Consider the following 18,628-nt stretch of genomic DNA (forward strand, 5'->3'; position numbering starts at 1 on the left):
TGGGGACTACTGCAAGGACATCCTACCTAATCCCGCTATGGTGGGTCCCACCCCCTCCAGCTTTTCAGAATGAATCCCGGGTGATCTTTCTCGAGCTCAGATGTGATGTTCTGCCTCCTGCATAAAATCCTTCAATGACTTGCCACAGCCGTGGGGGGCGGCACAGAGGGAGGGCCCTCACCGCTTGCACCCCTGCCTAGGCTCATCTTTTACCACTTTCTTGTTCCCTCTCCACCATCACCACCCCCAGAACACAGGCACTCGCTTCTTGTAGCTTCGGGAATGTCCCCTGTTCTCTCACGGGTCACTGTCTTTGCATATTCTATTCTTACTGCCAAGACTGTCCCTCCTACTGCCCTAACCTGGCTAACACCTCCTTCACGATTCTTCCAGGAATCTTTCTCTGATCCTTCCCACCCAGTCTGGGTCAGGTGCTCCCCTGAGCATTTACGTTTATAATTTCATGATAAAGGAAGCCAGAGGAATCAACATCCAGGGTTGGTGTTCTAAAAAATTTTTGTAGCTCCTTCTCTCCCACAAAACTGATGTCGACAATGACCAGGGGTTCTGCTGTAGCTCTCCCAGCACTAAATGTTTGCAGAGTGAATTCCTGTGAACTTGATCCATCTGCTAAGTGGGCGAAGCAGAGCCCGGAAGGCAAGGGTTAACAGAGTCCCTGGCAGATCTCTCAAGCTCTCTAAGTGGCAAAAAAAAGTTGTATTGAATCTTAACGCAGCCCGTGTTCCTCTTTTGCTCCCTCCCCTCCCCTTGGTCTCAAGGACAGCCTTTAAACAACACAGCCTCTCAAAGAAGACAAAAGTTCCTAAACTCTGCGTTCCTTTTAAACTCTCTTCCCACTCACCTAACTCCCGCCTTTGCACAAGAAAAGAAACGCTTCCCCAATCAAAAGTAGATTAACTCTCACCCTTTTTTCTCTACGTGCATTTGCATTGGGAACACCATATACAAGGCCATAAACAGCCCCCGGGGTTGAGTGATTTATCCACTGCTTTAGGGAAAACAGGACAGAAGAGTACTCCTTTCAGCCATTCCGTGCTGACTGCTGTCTGCCGCAGTGGCGGGAGTGGCCGTCTTCTCCAGACCCATGTCCCACTTAGAGGTTAACAACTTAACTTTAAGCCCCATTATAAAACTGAAAAGACACTTGTAACATTTCTTGTTGGTCCAAAGAGAAAAAAAGGCTTGTTTCAGAAGAAAAAATACATATTTTTTTGTATATGTATAGCTGATTCAGTTTGTTATACAGCAGAAACTAACACACCATTGTAAAGCAATTACACTCCAATAAAGATGTTTAAAAAAAAAAAGAAAATATTTTAAAGCACAGTTTAAAGGAAGGGCTCACCCTGCCTCCTCCAAGTGCATCGGCACCTCCGCCCCCGCTCCCCCAAGTCCTTTAAGCAGCATTCAGAGAAAACAGGAATAATTCTGCCTCAATGTGATTTTGCCATTTGAAACCAGAGACTTAGGCTGCAGCTTCTCTCTAGTTTTTATGTGACCTATTTTGGGGTGTGTGCATGTGTGTGTGTATGCGCGTGTGTGTCAACGATTCAAGCACAAGAATCATTAGGGACTCTTTTATATTAGTTTAACAAGACAAAAACATTCAGAACAAGATTCCATTTTGCTTTGGGCTGGACAGATGCTTGTAACTTCTCATCATGCCTTTATTATTTTCATACCACCCCCTTCTTACAGAGTAAGGATGTGTCTCACTTTTTATAAAGGGTCACCTCACTTTTGTTAAGGGATGAGTTATTGTATAAGAATTTTCTCTAAGTATTAAAAGTTAATTATAATTAATGAAATTCTGACACATGCTACAACATGGATGAACCTTGGAAACATTATGCTAAGTGAAAGAAGCCAGACACAGAAGGACAACTATTGTTTGATTCTAGCAAATTCACAGACAGAAAGTAGACTGGAGATTGCCAGGGACTGGGGAAGGGGGCATGGGGAGTTATTATTTAATGGGTACAGAGTTTCTGTTTGGGATGGTAAAGAACGTTCTAGAAATGGATAGTGGTGATGGTTGCACAACACTGTGTATGTGCTTATTGCCACTGAATTGTACACTTGAAAATGGTAAATTTTATGTCATGTATATTTTACAACAGTGAAAAACATTTAAAAAGTCAAAACAGAAACAGACTCACAGACATAGAGAAACAAGTTTATAGTTACCAAAAGAGAAAGCGGGAGCTGGGGGGAGGGATAAATTAGGAGGTTGGGATTAACATATACACACTATTATATATAAAATAAACAACAAGGGGCTTCCCTGGTGGCGCAGTGGTTGAGAGTCCGCCTGCTGATGCAGGGGACACGGGTTCGTGCCCCGGTCCGGGAAGATCCCACATGCCGCGGAGTGGCTGGGCCCGTGAGCCATGGCCGCTGAGCCTGCGCATCCGGAGCCTGTGCTCCCCAACGGGAGAGGCCACAACAGTGAGAGGCCCGCGTACGGCAAAACAAACAAGCAAACCAAAAAAAACCCAACAACAAGGTTCTACTATACAGCACAGGGAACTATATTCAACATCTTGTAACAGCCTATAATGGAAAAGCATCTGAAAAAGAATATATCTATATCTGAATCACTTTGCTGTCCATCTAAGACTAAACACAATATTGTAAACCAACTATACTTCAATAAAAAGTCAGTTATCATAATTAAAAAATCACTTGGTATACGAAGACCAGGCATCCGGCAATATATTTTAGATGTACACTAAGCATAATAAAAAATGTTCTTGCTAGTCAGGCTCATCAGTAAGGACTCAGGTTATGCTCTGGGGCGTAATTCACAAGTGAAATTCACCAGTGTGAGAAGGTGAGTTTGCATCCACTCTAAAGAGCTTTACCTTAATTCATTTTCTAAGGAGTTCTTCCTCTGCTTCCTTAGTTTCATCACATCCACTCCCTCCCGCTCCCTCCCTCCCCTTGCTGTGGGCTAGGAAACCAAATAATTAAACTTATTTTATTAATTAATTAATTTTTTGGCCGTGCGGCACGGCTTGCGGGATCTTAGTTCCCCCATCAGGGATTGAACTGGGCCCTCAGCACTGAAAGCTCAGAGTCCTCACCACTGGATGGATCACCAGGGAATTCCCTAATTAAGCTTATTTTAAACATGTAGAGTAAATAGGCTCTTAGTGAGAGCTTGGGGCCTCTCTTTGGGTAAAGACACAGGATTTACTGTTTGGCATTTGAAATATCTATTTTGGCTGCTCAAAGGGCTCCCTGATTTCCTAGTTACATTCTTGAGAGCTGAGGTTGGAGGAGATGAGATCTCTAGTCATCTTTAGATTCTGGCTTCTTGAATTAGGCTCATTTACAGAGGATGAAGCTGAAGTCAGCCTGGTTGGTTGTCCATGGCACACAGCTGACGGTCAGCGTGGGACTGGAGCCCAGACCAGTGCTCAGCCCGTTACATCAATCTCAGTTTAGCTCAGCTCACGTCAAAATTCTGGAAATAATTTCATTCTGCCATTGCATCCCTGGCAGCCCTGTACGATATTAGAAATAAATTCCAACTACATGTACGTATATCAGATAAACTAACAAAATCAAAACAATATATATCCTTCTTAAACTGCAAAGTTAAAATAATTTTCTGAAATAATACCTTAACGTAGATTAGCAAGAACAATATTATGATACTTTTAAATGTACCAGAAGTTACTGGCCTTTCCAAATAATACTAAGTATATTAATAATAATGATGATAATATTAATAATCATTCTCACTTGACTGCTTACTATATGCCTAGCACGGTGCTAGCATTTTGCACGGATAGTCTTATTTTCACAACAATCCTCTTATTCCCATTTTACAGGTAAAAACACTGAAACTTAGAAAAGTTTAGTAACTTATCCAAGATCACAAAGGGAAATGGCAGAGTCAGGATTTGGATTCAGTTCTTGCAGATTCTAGCTTTTCTTCATTTTCACCACTTCATCACAGGGGATGGGGTGGGTGGGGTAATTCGTGCTGCCTTTAAATGTCTATTGTTTGCTTTATAACAAAGGGGGAAAAATCCCTTTTAGGACAGTGGACCTCAATGTTGATTGCTTATTGGAATATGGAGAGCTTTAAGAAAAAGTGATGTTACCCTGGGAGATTCAGATTTCATTAGTCCAGGCTACACCTGAGGGGGCAGGAGTTGTAAAAGCTCCCCAGGTGATACTCAAGTGCAGCCTCTGCTTTAGAAAAATCCTGTTTTTAGCTGCTCTTCCTAACCAGATTTCTTAGGTGACAGCTCTTAATTGCTCAAATAATAACCCCTTGATCCTGTCTCTGAGGGCTTATTATCCTTGATATGAGCCTAGCTGATGACCAGTTAATTGTGTGTTCTCATACGGGATCTTTATGTTGCTTTACTTTGTCCTATCTTCGAAGTAGGAATTTTGTTCTAGTGGATTTTCTTGCCAAAAGTAATACCTAGAACATTCTAGATAATTTTGAATATGAAGTAAATTTATACAATTTATCAGTAACCTTCTTTACCTTCTTCCTTTCAAATAGGACCTGGAACTTTACAGCCAGCACCTACTTCAGAACAGGAGTTAGCAAGGGGTCCTAGAGTATCAATTTATCTGTTAATTATTACAAATGGGCTAGCCCAGACTCTCTGGTCTTGCAGGAAACAATTTCTCATCCTCAAAAAGCTACCTATATATATGCTAGGGGAAAAAAGGTAATGCCACAGTTCAGACATGTCCCAAGAAGTTGCTCAGGAAGTGACCCTAATTGTTCCCACTTCCCCTCTATACCACTGCTCTGGTTTTGTCTAAACTATGTGGTGGCTGGATGTAGAAGTGACAAGCTCCGTCCTTCACACGTATCCGTGTCAATTTCATCCTTGTCAATGGGTGAGATGTAGAAAACTGGGCAGTAAATGTAATGTGTTTCCAGAAAATTTCATTAACAAGTATGTATGAGAACCCTCCTTAATTGGTACGTAAGGGAAACTCAGTGAATGCTTCTTGTATTTTTCTAGTTGTTTCTAAATGAAATGGATACAGTCCCGGCACTGCCAATACTTAGCTGCAGGGTCTGGACTTGAACAGCTTTTAGCTGTTGAGAGTTTCCGCTGTGCCAGGTCTGTGCAAAGCATTTTACAGGCATTACCTCTGTTCATCCTCACAACATCCTATGAGGTATGCAATACCTTTCATTTATAAGAAGAAGAAACTGAAGATTACAGAAGTTAAATAATTGTTCAAGATCAAAGGTTGTAGGTGACAGAACTAGGATTTGCATCCAGTTGGAGAAACCACCTGGCTCTCTGGATCTCCATTTCCTCACCTATAAAGATGACTGGGTAGAACTTGATAATTCATGCAGCAAATATCTACTGATGGCCTAGTAAGTGTCAAAGGCAGTGCTGATTGCCAGGAATAGAAAACTTACCAACACACCTTACCCTTTCAGAATCTATGGTCAGCTAGGCTTCCCTGAGTTATTTTTCCCGTTCTAAAACTTTGTGTGATTCTACTGAATCAAAAATTCTGTGCTATTTGAAGCAATCTAAGCATCCACCAACAGATGACTGGAGAAACAAAATGTGATATATACATACAACAGAATATTATTCAACCTTAAGAAGGAAGAAAATTCTGACATGTGCTATGACATGGATGAACCTTGAAGACATTATGCTGAGTGAAATAAACAGTCACAAAAGAACAAGTACTGTACGATTCCACTTATGTGAGGTATCAAAAGTAGTCAGATTCATAGAAGCAGAGAGTAGAAGGGCGTTTATCAGGAGCTGGAAGGAGGGAGGGGAGAATGGGGAGTTACTGGTTAACAGGTACAGAGTTTCAGTTTTGCAAGATGAAAAGAATTCTAGGGACTGGTTGCACAACACTGTGAATGTACTTAATGCCTCTAAACTGGACATTTAAAAATGGTTAAGACAGTAAATTTTATGTTATGTGTATTCTACCACAATTTTTTTTTCTTTTTTTGCGGTACGCGGGCCTCTCACTGTTGTGGCCTCTCCCGTTGTGGAGCACAGGCTCCGGACGTGCAGGCTCAGCGGCCATGGCTCACGGGCCCAGCTGCTCCGCGGCATGTGGGATCCTCCCGGACCGGGGCACGAACCCGTGTCCCCTGCATCGGCAGGCGGACTCTCAACCACTGCGCCACCAGGGAAGCCCTACCACAATTTTTAAAAATGAAAAAAGGATTGCCTGAGGCTGAGGAAAGAGGGGATGAAGAGTTAGTGTTTAATGGGTGTGCAGTTTCAATTTAGGGTGACAGAAAATTTCTGGAGATGCAAGGTGGTGATGGTCATGTAGTTCAATGTACAACAGTGTCAATGTACTTAAAATGGTTAAAATAATAAATGTCATGTATATTTTACCAGTTTTAAAAAGATATAAAACATTCCATGTGAGCTGCTGTATTGAACAATGCTATCCCCCTTAAGTGGCAGAGTAGTCTTGGTGGGCAGAGGAGAAACTGAAAACATGAATGATCAGAAAACAGGTTACTAAGCTATGTAGGCTGACAAGTCCCACATCAGCCCAATCTACCTCTTCCTTTTCTAGGTGTTACAGAGCAGGGTTGCTTCACATCAACTTGCTCTAGGCTTGTCAAATGACCTGGGTAGATTCTTTGATGTGCTTAGTTTCACAAGGTGTAAGCAACATGTTTTCTTTGGAAGAAATTTCCAGCCATGGGAAACTACTCCCAACTGAAGGCTGGTTTGTTTTGAACACAATTTCCTGAATTCTATATTTTCTACCCACTCAGTATAACTGAATATTCAAGATGGCACACACCCAAAAGGCAGCATAATTCTACCCCAACTGAACATGACCCGTTTTAGCAAATCTTCAATAGAATTGTGCCTACAGGCAGTCTTTGAAATATATTAGCAGTTCTTCAGCAGACCAATAGTAATAGCTACTTGATCACCTGAGCTAACTGAAGTTTTTGAAGTGACTTTTCATCAAAAATCAAAATGTTGCCTTAAAAAAAAAAGCTTAATAGAATGGGAAGGGACTTTTTAGTTGCAGGTATTTTTCTTAATGCTTGATCTCGCAAAAGAAATCAATGTGCTCAGTTATATCTGTAAGTCAGTCTATCCTTTCCTTTAATACATTGTCTAACTCTGAATCTGCAAGTGCAGGTGGAAAATATTCTAGTTTTATCATCAGAAATACACTAATATTTACCCCTTACCTCTCCTTGGTGTAATGAGTTTCATAGACAGCAAGAGCTATAGTTTGTGTAAGAGTATTTGACCAAATTGTGAAAATCCTTTCAGCAAAAGAAAAATTTCTGACAACTCCACTTTCAAGTAATCATATTTGTTGGTCCCAGATTAGGGTAAAAAAAATTTATTTTTTAGTTTTCAGAAATGTAAATAAAGTCTCAAATTGCTGGGAGAGCTTGAAATTCTCTTAAACCATTTTTTTCTTACAGGGAGGAAATAAAAAGTGCTTTAGGAATATTTGTCATTGTCTTTATTAGTCCTACTTAACATAAATGGAAGATCATGTTTTTTGACAACAGGTGTAGTGTTCTTTAATCTTCTGGTCTGAGCAAAGGGGATGGGGGAGGGGTGAGACCTATTTGTAACAAGTCATAATACCCCAGAGAATAAGTACAGTCAATTCTGCTTTAACATTTGCTTTGAAAACATGAATGTGTTCCCACATGATTAACATACTAGGGAGTAACTTGAACTTAAATTTCCGAATTTTGCTTAGGCAGGATTGCATCCACGATAAACACTAGGTGAGCACAGAAAAGCACAGCCACTTCCAAAGAGCAACAGAGGAACACAAATACAAATACACACACACACACCTCAAATACATACCACTCAGTCCACCTCAGTCCACCTTGTGTGCCTCAAAGCCGCACCCATCCACAGCACGTGTATCAGTTTTGCATCGATGTTAGGTAAACCTACTTCATAATAACTCACCCTGCAACCCTGCACATGGCTTCTGCTCTCTTCCATTTTTCTCTCCTTCCTCTTAGCCTACCTTATATTTTTCCTTCTCTGTTCTTTTTCCTCTTTTTTTTTTTGCGGTACGCGGGCCTCTCACCGTTGTGGCCTCTCCCGTTGCGGAGCACAGGCTCCGGACGCGCAGGCTCAGCGGCCATGGCTCACGGGCCCAGCCGCCCCGCGGCATGTGGGATCCCCCCGGACCGGGGCACGAACCCGTATCCCCTGCATCGGCAGGCGGACTCCCAACCACTGCGCCACCAGGGAGGCCCTGTTCTTTTTCCTCTTTACTGTTCTTTTTTTCTCACTCTTTTTCTCTCACCTTCTTTTTCTCTTCCTCTCACAGAGGGTGGCAGCTGTGGGAATCAGTTGGCTCCCACAAGAAATTTCAGGGGGTTTTTTTGAGGTAAAGTATCATATTTACTATAGAAGGTATATATTTCTTAACCATTTAACATGTATAAAACTGTCTCCATTTTTGTGAGATTCCTATCTTTCTTTTTTTGTGTCACTGATGATGTTTTTGAGTGTTGTGCTTGGAACCTATTTTTCCATTTCTCCCTCATGATTTTGCATAGTGAGTAATTTTTAGGAGCACATATGTCGTATGTCGAATTATAGCAGAATTGATTGTAGGCACCTTTGAAATTCATATAGCTCTTTACCTCTATCATCTGTACTCTCTCTTTCTTGGGTCTTAGACTTATGATATGGAAGCTAAAAATAATCTGCAACTATAATCTCTTCTCAGATCATGAACTCCTGCAACCTGGTAAAAATGTCCTACAAAGCCTGGACATCTTTGGACTGACCTCAACTATTGATTCCAGCCCCAAGCTTCAAGAAGCAAGTCACAAAAAATAAGTTTAAAAAATAAAGAAGCAAGTCACAAGTCAGGATTGTCAGGAATGCAAAGGTGACTTTTCCATTACCTGAGGTTTAGTATTTCTTAAGGAGACAATGAGGAACATCACTAAATTCATAATTATTATACCAACTGGTGTTCGTTATGCTATTGCTACAGAGTTCTTAGTAATTTGCAAAGTGTACTCCAGGTAAAGGTTAACAATCTAAATAGACTACTATTTATCAATGGTAAATTTACTTTCTCCAAGTTCACCTCTGGAAAGATGCAAGTTGACTTCAACTTCTTATGGAAAACCATCCATAATGAGGTCAGTTGATTTAGGGGGTGCAAGGCCCAAGAATGTATTAAAACACTTTCAACAATTAGGTTTTTCATTGCTTACTTTTTCTTCAAGTGTCCATAATTCTCATTTTGGCTTCTCGGAATAGCTACAGAAATGAGTCTAAGAGAAGGGCAGGGCAGTGAAAAGGAGGGCTTTCAATTTTCTTATAAACTTTATCAGTGTGGCAATAAACTTGCAGCTTCCAAGCATCATCATTCTATTAAGGGTTTGATGGCATCAGTCCATTATCCTCATTGACTCCAGTCTACTCAAGAGGTTTCCAGAACGCTAGCAAGAGAAGTACCATCCCTGCCTTTGAACTATGCTAGACCCAGCAGGCCTCTTTTTAAACTGAAATACTACCTATTATGTTCAATAATTCCAAAGAGCCCTGTTGACAGGTCATATGGATAGGAAAAACTACAAAAATAAAAGAGGAGAGGGCATTAGGAATCATGGGAGAAAAAGAGGGTGGTGGTGATGGAGGCATGAAAGAGGGGAGGAACAAGAGAAGGTACATTGGTCTGAATCTGTTCCAGGTCCTAAATGAAGAATTCCATTTCAACCATTCTATAGGGTTATTTAGTAGAGAGAGTAACTATAAACTTGGCAGTAAGCATCATCAAAATCTTTCCTGCTTTCTTCTTCACGTTTTTTTTTTTTTTTTTTTTTTTTGCGGTACGCGGGCCTCTCACTGCTGTGGCCTCTCCCATTGCGGAGCACAGGCTCTGGACACGCAGGCCCAGCGGCCATGGCTCATGGGCCCAGCCGCTCCGCGGCATGCGGGATCTTCCCGGACCAGGACACAAACCCGTGTCCCCTGCATCGGCAGGCGGACTCTCAACCACTGCGCCACCAGGGAAGCCCCTTCGTGTATTTTTATTTTTACTTTTCGTGATGGTGGTATACATGGTGTAGGTTTTACAATGAGAATGTTTCAGATATAGATAATGCATGGTATACACTGGCAATTGCTCACAAAAATGTTTCCTACTTTTTCTGGGCACATAGCTAGACTATTTCTCCAAACTTAGAGTTTGATGTGGAATGAGAGACGGGGTGAGCCATTTCTATGCTTGTCCCAGAACCCCCCACCCATTCCCCAATGCATGTCTCCATGTCCTCTTGCCCTTCTAGCTGAGATGGCACAGACCCCAGCACAACCTTTGGAGCCACGTGCTGAACAGGACAGAGCCTCATCAGCTTGGTTCCTGAATGACTGCATGGAGAAGCACAACTCCCATTAACCTGAACACACACATACACGACTGTAAAAGGAGAAATTTCTGTTGTATTAATTCACTAAATTTGGGGCCTATTTGTTACTGTGGCTTAGCCTACTATTATACATTATGCCTTCCAAATTTTTGGAACAGTGGTTCTCAACCAAGGGAAGTTTGTCCCTCAGGGGCTATTTGGCAATGTCTAGAGGCAATTTTGGTTGTCATGAGTGGGGATGGTGGTGGTTCTATTGGCATCTAGTGGGTAGAGGCCAGGTTTGCTGCTAAACATCCTACAATGCACATGACTATCCCCTACAGCCAAGAACTATCCAGACCCAAATGTCTATTGTCCTGCTGTTGCAACACCCTGCCCTAGAGAGCTTAAGAAGAAGATGAAAATCTCTGAGCCCTCTGCTAGACAATAAGAGGAGATTTACAATAACAGTGTAGTAAGTAGTAAAAGAGGGGCTTTAGAGTGAAATTTGGGTTCCAGTTCCAGTTCTACCACTAACCACTTACAGACCCTGGATCAGTTCCTTTACTCTTTGTACATGCAATATTCTTATGCTAAAAATAAGAAAATTATTATAGTACCCACAAGATGGGGCTGTGGGTGAGGCTTTAAGTGCTTAATGCAGTGCCTGAAATACGGTAAGTACTCAAATATTAGTTGCTGTTAATGTTGTTTTTTGGTGTTTTTGATATTAAGGCACATATCTAGAAAATTTAGAAGTGGTAGCTATGAAGTATGTTTACAGCTGTTCGGATTCATTGAGGTGGCGGGTGTGGTCACAAAGCTTAAGGTTTCACGTCGGTGATACTCACTGTCTACCGTGCTCCCAGAAGAATCTGACCCATATCGTTATTTTGATGAATTTTCCTAAGTTTTGCTTCAAGATCTAGCCAGAACGATTTGGAGGAAATAAACTGACATCATTCATTAAGTATACACGAACTTGTGTGAACAGCCCACAGCTACTTTTGCACAGCAACCCTGCAAACTTCAACTCACTTTGCTTTTACTAAATGCTGCCCACCTTGGCCTATGTTCGATGTTCATTAGCAATTAATCATAAGGTATGATCAGAACATTCTAAATGGACAAAAGACTTAAAAGGCCAGGTCCCTACCCTCCCTCCCATATTAGGCTGCAGCCAGTAGAAGAGATAACACTCAAAATCACTATGTTCTCACCTTCTAAGTTTCTGTTGTTGTTAAGGTGACAGGAGATGAGAGTAGGGTGGGATGGGGTAGGGAAGGAGAGGGACGAAACAACAACAAAGAGGCATGGAAACAAACAGTCAAAGTGAAGCTTGGGGGGCTCATGTACAGTGGTTAGATGTGCTATTTGAGGAATAACTTCTACATAAGCATGAAACTACTTAACAGGTTTGCTTCCAAATTACCATAGATCTTAAATGGTTTTAGGAAAGATCTCATTCACCCGCCATGATAAAAGTCCTTGGAAGGAAAAATAGACCCATTCAAACAAAAGTGCTCAAATGCCATGTAAAAGAAAAAGTACGTTACCTTATGCCAAGTACTACAGTGTAAATTCTTTGTTAAACCCACCCACATAATAAGTCTTCATTAAAAACAATCCCTGACAAGTCCTACACTCTAGCGTTGAACACATACTTCCCTTAATATTCAAAAAATCTTAGTCTAAATGAAACTCATAAAAAGTGCCCGTTTAATAAATGTTATTTAAACTGGAGAGAAAGTAGTGAGTGAGGACATCTGCAAACAGAAAGCCAATAAAATCTATGACAGTTCACCACATCCCAACAGCCTTTTCCCTTGATTCAAAACCTTTCTCCTCTTGTCAAGTATCCTAAGCAGTTATGGCTGGTCCAGGGAATGCCCATGTAAAGCCAGCCTTTCACGGCCAAGGGAAAAGAGTAGCAGAGACATAAACTGACCTTTCCACACCAAAACATCTTATCTCTCCAACAGAATCCACAGGAAGCCAGGCTTCAAGAGAAACCACCTCCAAGCTTGACAGTGTTGCCCTTGAGGGGTGGCATAGGACAAAAGCCCACTCAGATTCCATTTTATCCAAGTCTTAGTCACCTCACCAGCCTAAGACCTAAGTCTCCAGGCAGAGTCAAGGGTGGACTCACTGCACAAATGCCCTGGGCCTGATCACGGGGTTCCTTCATTCACTCTGCACAGCTCTGGGAGAGGCTCGCTTCCAAGCGTGAGAGTTCTCCTTCCACTAACGGATAACTCCGGTGCTAAGGGCAGCCTCCTTAAGCTATGGCAACAGGCAGAATAGCTTTCAATGTGCTTCATGTCACTAAGTGTGTGAAAAGCATCCTTCTCTCGTCCACCTGCCCTGCCACTGTCTGTACTATCACACGATAAACAAAGAGTCCCTGTCGACCAATAAGTACAAGAGCTGGGGGTTGGAGATCAACAGTATAATCCTTGTGTAGCAACAGCTTTTGAACAATGCTGAATGCTTTCAACAAGGATTGCTTAAGGCTTTGGCTCTTTAAATGTTACACAGTAAAGCTATAATAATCACTTCTTAACTTTTTAACACACTGCAAGGATAAAGGTGCTTGGAAAAGGATTTTAGCTTTCTGGAATATGATAGAAAAAAAAATAAACTCACGTTACTTTTAATATTTTACCCACTTTTTCCTCACTAAATACACATCTTCAGCATCCCAAAAGATGATTTAATTTAGTATTTCTTATACTTCAAAGATGCCATTTTGTAGTAGGGATGTAACTTCTAATTACACAGTATTACATGATGCTATGAATTATTTAAAAACTTTCCTAAAAAGGTTAAAACAGGCCATGAACTCTATCTGGGGCCAAGTTTATGAGACTGTCAAAGGCTCTTTTATAGATTATTTAGAAAGATTAAAGAAACCCCCTCTACGCATGAGAGTCTCTGCTCAGTCAATCTAACGTCCCATTAAACATGAAAGAAACCCTTATTTCCTACTTTCCAGCTATGAATTTCTCCCTCTCCACAAATCGTATCATTGGCGATTTTACTTTTAACTTTTAAAACTTGCTTTCATACTTATTATCTCATTTTATCTGTGAATGCTATTAGGAGCCATATATAGACATGGAAATAACAGCTCTATTGTTTCTTTCAGTATGGGTGATAGTCAGGACCTCACCTCTCTCCCTCTCTCTCAAATGTCAAGTGAACAAAAGCAAATCACTAGGATGTCAGGCAAAGGAGCAGAGGATGGAGTAGCCACGGGGAGGGGATGGGAGGGCAGAGAAAAGGGTCTGAGGAGGATGCAAGGGATGAAGACCAAAGCAATAGGAACACTAACATTTCTCAGTTAAGTTTGCAGAAAGCATTAGGAATTCATTTTTGAATTCCTAAATGGCATGGGGAAGAAAAAAATACCAATATATTTGGGATTATTATTATTATTATTATTATTTTTGTGGTACACGGGCCTCTCACTGTTGTGGCCTCTCCCGTTGCGGAGCACAGGCTCCGGACGTGCAGGCTCAGCGGCCATGGCTCACGGGCCCAGCCACTCCGCGGCATGTGGGATCTTCCCAGACCGGGGCATGAACCCGTGCCCCCTGCATCGGCAGGCGGACTCTCAACCACTGTGCCACCAGGGAAGCCCTTGGGATTATTCTAATACAATGTCTCTACATAGGGAAAGAAAGACACACATCCTCCTTTGCCTTGTAACCAACATCTGGGAATCCTACTGCCCAGAAAAGGTCAGCAGGATCTCTTCTCAGAAATAAGCTACTCTGATGCTGTTTGGTACCATGTTGAACTATCAAAGCACACGGTACTAACATCTTCTAAATCAGTGTATGTATCAATGACCTTTCACAAAAATGTTTCTTTTTATAAATTCTAAGAACGAAACCTAAACCTGAGTGGTGAGGATTATGTAGGGATAGGATATACTACAGATAAAATGTACCGCTTACAGGAAAATTAATTAAACCGAGACTGATTATTGAAGGATATTAGTTAGTGGGAAGTCAATAAAGTAGAGAGTGCGGACAGTCCGAAACTGTGCTACTGCGTAAGTGAAAAATGACTTCCGCGTTATCTCTATAAATGATTAGATGTTTTGTTCCAGAAAAATTCTTGCTTAGAAAGTCAATGAACAAACTGTCTCTTTGTGCGGTGAGAGCTTATTACGGTAGGTTGTTACTAAGTAGCCCTTTTCCCAACCAAAAATTCTGCATTTGAAAAATTGAGGATGTTAGAGAACTCAGCTAAAGAATTATAAAAACAGGTTAGAAATGGATCAAGAAAAATGGATTTTTTTTTTTTTTTTTTGTGGTACACGGGCCTCTCACTGTTGTGGCCTCTCCCATTGTGGAACACAGGCTCCGGACGCGCAGGCTCAGCGGCCATGGCTCACGGGCCCAGCCGCTCCGTGGCATGCGGGATCCTCCCGGACCGGGGCACGAACCCGCGTCCCCTGCATCGGCAGGCAGACCCTCAACCACTTGCGCCACCAGGGAAGCCCAGAAAAATGGATTTTTAAAGGAGTTGACGCTTTGTATTTTAAAAGAATACCCCTCATAACAGTCTTTATTGGGTAAGGTTGCTGCAAGCTGGAAAATAATTGGTTACTCTCCATAAAGGAAAGAACTAGATTAAACAAAATTTCACAATTTTGTGAAAATTGTGATCTTGAGAAACAGAGGTGGTCACATACAAAAGTGTGTCAAGAAGAGGCTGCATCAGGCTTCAATCCTGATCTGAAGAGACTCTGCACTTTTCTAGGTGGGGAGGGGATGTGACTCGAAGCATCCCGGTGACTTTGGAGCAAAGCAGCATCTACTTCTTCCTACCCGGTGCTTCCTTCTATATTTGGGACATTTCTCCCAACCACCCTCCCTCCAACAACCTTCTTCATCTCTCCTCTCCCTCTTACATGTCACCTCAGATTTTCCATGGGTTCCTCAGAAATAATCTAATAGCCTTCAAAATAATAATGTTGGAATCACCCATTTTAAATTACTTTCTCCTAATTAAATTTCTGCTGTAGTGAATTACTAATCTGTTTATTTTTGTGAAAGACTTCAGGTAAGACAGCTATAACTGGGCCAGTCGAGAGTGGTTTGTTCACTCTCAACCAGCAAATTCAGAAGAGGCCCGTGATGATGATAGTTTCCACTTATTAATCGCTTACCACGTTGCAGGCGCTGTCGTGTGAGCTTTTTATGTGTTATCAAATTGAATTTTCATAATAACAACCCTGTAAGGCAGGTATTATTAGTCTCATTTTACAGTTGATGAAATGCAGGCACAAATTCATAGTCTAATACAGGGCTTGGCAAACCATGGCCCTTGGGTCCAGCCCAGCCGTAAAGTTTTCCTGGAACTTACACGCCCCTTCATTGACATAGTGTCTGGGGCTGCTGCTGGGCTACAGTGGCAGGACTGAGCAGTTAGGACTGACAGTTTAGGGCCCAGAAAGCCTAAAATATTTACTATCTGGCCCTTTATAGAAAAAGTCCACTAACCCCTAGTGTAAAACACGGCTAATGCACTGATAAAGGAAAAAAGGCAAGAACACTTGGAGAGCTTGAAATAAAACTTCTGCTGAAACTTTTTTAGAAAAAAAATTCTGTCTTGATCTGTTTTCCTTCATACACATCTTACCTTACTCTCACCTAAGGTTTGTCAATCAGCCTCAGAAAAAAAAAGAAAAAGAGTGTTCACAGAATCCCAGCTTAGTCACTAAAGGGTTCTCTGTCAGTACGGTGAGTTTTGATGAAGTGGTAAAGTTTCCAAGAAAGAAAGAAAAAAGGACAGACCAAAGAAAGCTTTGACAACCATAAATTTCCTGAGAGGTTCCCAAATTTTTGGCAGTTTCACAGGTATTTCTTCTCAAGTACAAATGACATCATTGATGAAATTAAAGAAACAATTGGCCTGGTTTATTCTACGTTTGGTATCACATATTGTTTTGGTTGAGCATCAGTTGATTTTTCTATTTTTACTGGGAAGTTATGTCATAACTATTTTTAGTAGACAGTGTCTGGTTCGATCATTTGTGGAACTCAACACAAAACTGTGCCTTAGAATTTGTTTTTCCCCTAAAGCTATAAGAATGTATGTATGTGGTGGAGAATGTCCTCATCAGCAAATATTCCACCACTTTATTCTGAAACACATTTTAGATTAAAAGTCTAAAAACAGGAAGTAGGCCCTAACGCATGAAAGAATCTGGGCTAGTATACTAGGGAGCAAAGGGAGTGTAGCTTTCTAATAATATCAATTTGCCTTTGAACTATTAATACTAATATTTTAAATCATTAATTGAGAATGAACTAATATTTGAGTGGCTCTGGTAATTCTTACTTTATCCTTGAAAACCTAACTCTAAATCAAAGTCAAATTAATAACTGAATAAATCAACTATACTTCCACATAAAATAAAAATTAAAAAAATAAAAAAAGGATACAGAGAAAACAACAACAACAACCAATTAATAATTGAATTTCCAGAGTCTGCGATCTGGTACCTGAGCTGAGTTCAATTTGCAGGGAGTCAAAGAATTTATGCAAACTTGCTTACCATAAAAGAAAAGTAAATGTCTAAGACCAAGCCCAGCGTTTTTCTCTATCTTTCACCACCTTCCCTCAAATACCAACCAATACAGAAACCAGCATCAAACGGTAATTCCCAGGCTTGTTTGCACAGAAGAATCACCTGGGGATCTTCCATAATTTCCTCCTACCCGCAGACCACACCCCAGGCCCAGGAAATCCGTCTCTGGAGGTGAGGCACAGGCATCTATAGTTTTGGAAGCTCCAGACACCAGGAGACAATCGTGATTAAGGCGAAGGTAGCCTGATGGGCTGAGTCAGTACACACCTGACACCTGCAAGTCAGGAAGCCTCCATCCTCTGTCTGCTCCACTCTCTGCCCGAGTCTCTCAGACCTTTGGGGCAGGATTCACAAACACAACACACCGGTGTAGGCACTGGTATCATCATTCTTACCCCTAGCATGTAATCAATTCGTGAATGCAAATATTAAGAGGATCGTTAACAGAGAGGATGGCCCTAGGGTTTCTCTTAAGTTATGATCTGTTTAAACGTTCACACCACTCCTGCATCTTAGAAGACACCTGGCTCTGCTCTTTATTTTGCGAACAGGTTGATCCTGCAGGACAAACTTTAAAAGCCGACAATTTGCCTTACCTCTACGATGCTTTTTAAATCTTGCACGTAAGTCCTTTCGGTCTCCAGAATCTCCTGCACAACTCTGTCCACATAGAGCAGCTTGGGGCTGGTGGCTGATTCTGCCCCCGTTTTGGTCGCCCCGTTGGTTTCCACTCTGTGCTGGGCCCGGGGCTGCCTCTCACTGCCCTGGTCCGTGTGCTGTTGCCCGGCTGCACCGTCCCTCGGCAGCTCGCTGCTGGAAAACGGCCTGGCTGGCATCAGCTCCAGCTTTATGGCCCCTGCTTCCTTATCCTGGGGAAACAAGCCCAAGTGGCTGTTTGAAACTAAGGTCATTCTGCTGCCAAAGGAACCATGGCTGTCCCGGGAGGAGGCCGAGGACGACGTGGAGCCAAAGCTGACCGGGCGGTCGCTGTCGGAAAGCTCCATGGCTTTCCGTTCTTGGGAGCAGCAGGAGGGCCTGGCTGTGGTTTGGGGATCTGGAGCTTGTGTTAGAGCTGATGGCACTTCAAGACGCAACGGGTGCACATCTATACACATGAAAAAAAATAAATAAGAAAAAGGACAAGATAAGCAAGGTAGGCAAGTCTTTTAAAATTTTATCAAACAGAAAGTTTAAAGGCGGTTAAAACCTAGCTCAATCTACGCGGTCAAAGGCAAAAAGGTAGCAAGTTAGGTATAGACGGAAATGTAAAGATACCCATGGGACGCTGAGTTGCAGAGTTGGAGTTTCTAAAGCGTCACATGGAAATGCATCAGAATCAGTCTCCGGCACTACCTCGGACCTACTGAACGTCAGTCTGCGTTTTACCAAGACGCCAATGCCACGTGCACACACTTTAAAGTTCGAGAAGCACTGCATCCACGGCCTCAAAGTGTGAGCACCTGGGATGACTCATAAAGCAGATTAGTCCAGATTTACTAAATCAAGGCTCAGGGCTCAGGGCACAAGGAATCTAGAGCTTTAACAAGCACCACAGGTGAGGCTTATGTATTTAAAACACATCCTACGTGATTCTTATGGTATTTTGAGAAGCACTGTTTTAGATTTTAAGTATTCCACTA

The 18,628-nt window shown here is 41.9% G+C and overlaps 1 protein-coding gene across 3 annotated transcripts in view; it reads right to left on the reverse strand.

Annotated features, from left to right (window-relative positions):
• Positions 1 to 18,007, reverse strand: part of PLEKHG1 (pleckstrin homology and RhoGEF domain containing G1) — a 91,557-nt gene extending 73,550 nt beyond the window's left edge. For 2 of the 3 annotated variants that reach the window (XM_060115070.1, XM_060115068.1), the window contains exon 1: positions 17,585 to 17,992. In XM_060115070.1, the coding sequence (XP_059971053.1) occupies positions 17,585 to 17,992 (408 nt within the window). Of the gene's footprint in view, positions 1 to 17,584 lie in introns of all 3 variants that reach the window. The other variant, XM_060115067.1, reaches the window with a different exon arrangement.
• Positions 18,008 to 18,628: the final 621 nt, after the last annotated feature.

This window comes from Mesoplodon densirostris, chromosome 12, assembly GCF_025265405.1.
Source record: "Mesoplodon densirostris isolate mMesDen1 chromosome 12, mMesDen1 primary haplotype, whole genome shotgun sequence".
Classification (NCBI taxonomy): domain Eukaryota; kingdom Metazoa; phylum Chordata; class Mammalia; order Artiodactyla; family Ziphiidae; genus Mesoplodon; species Mesoplodon densirostris.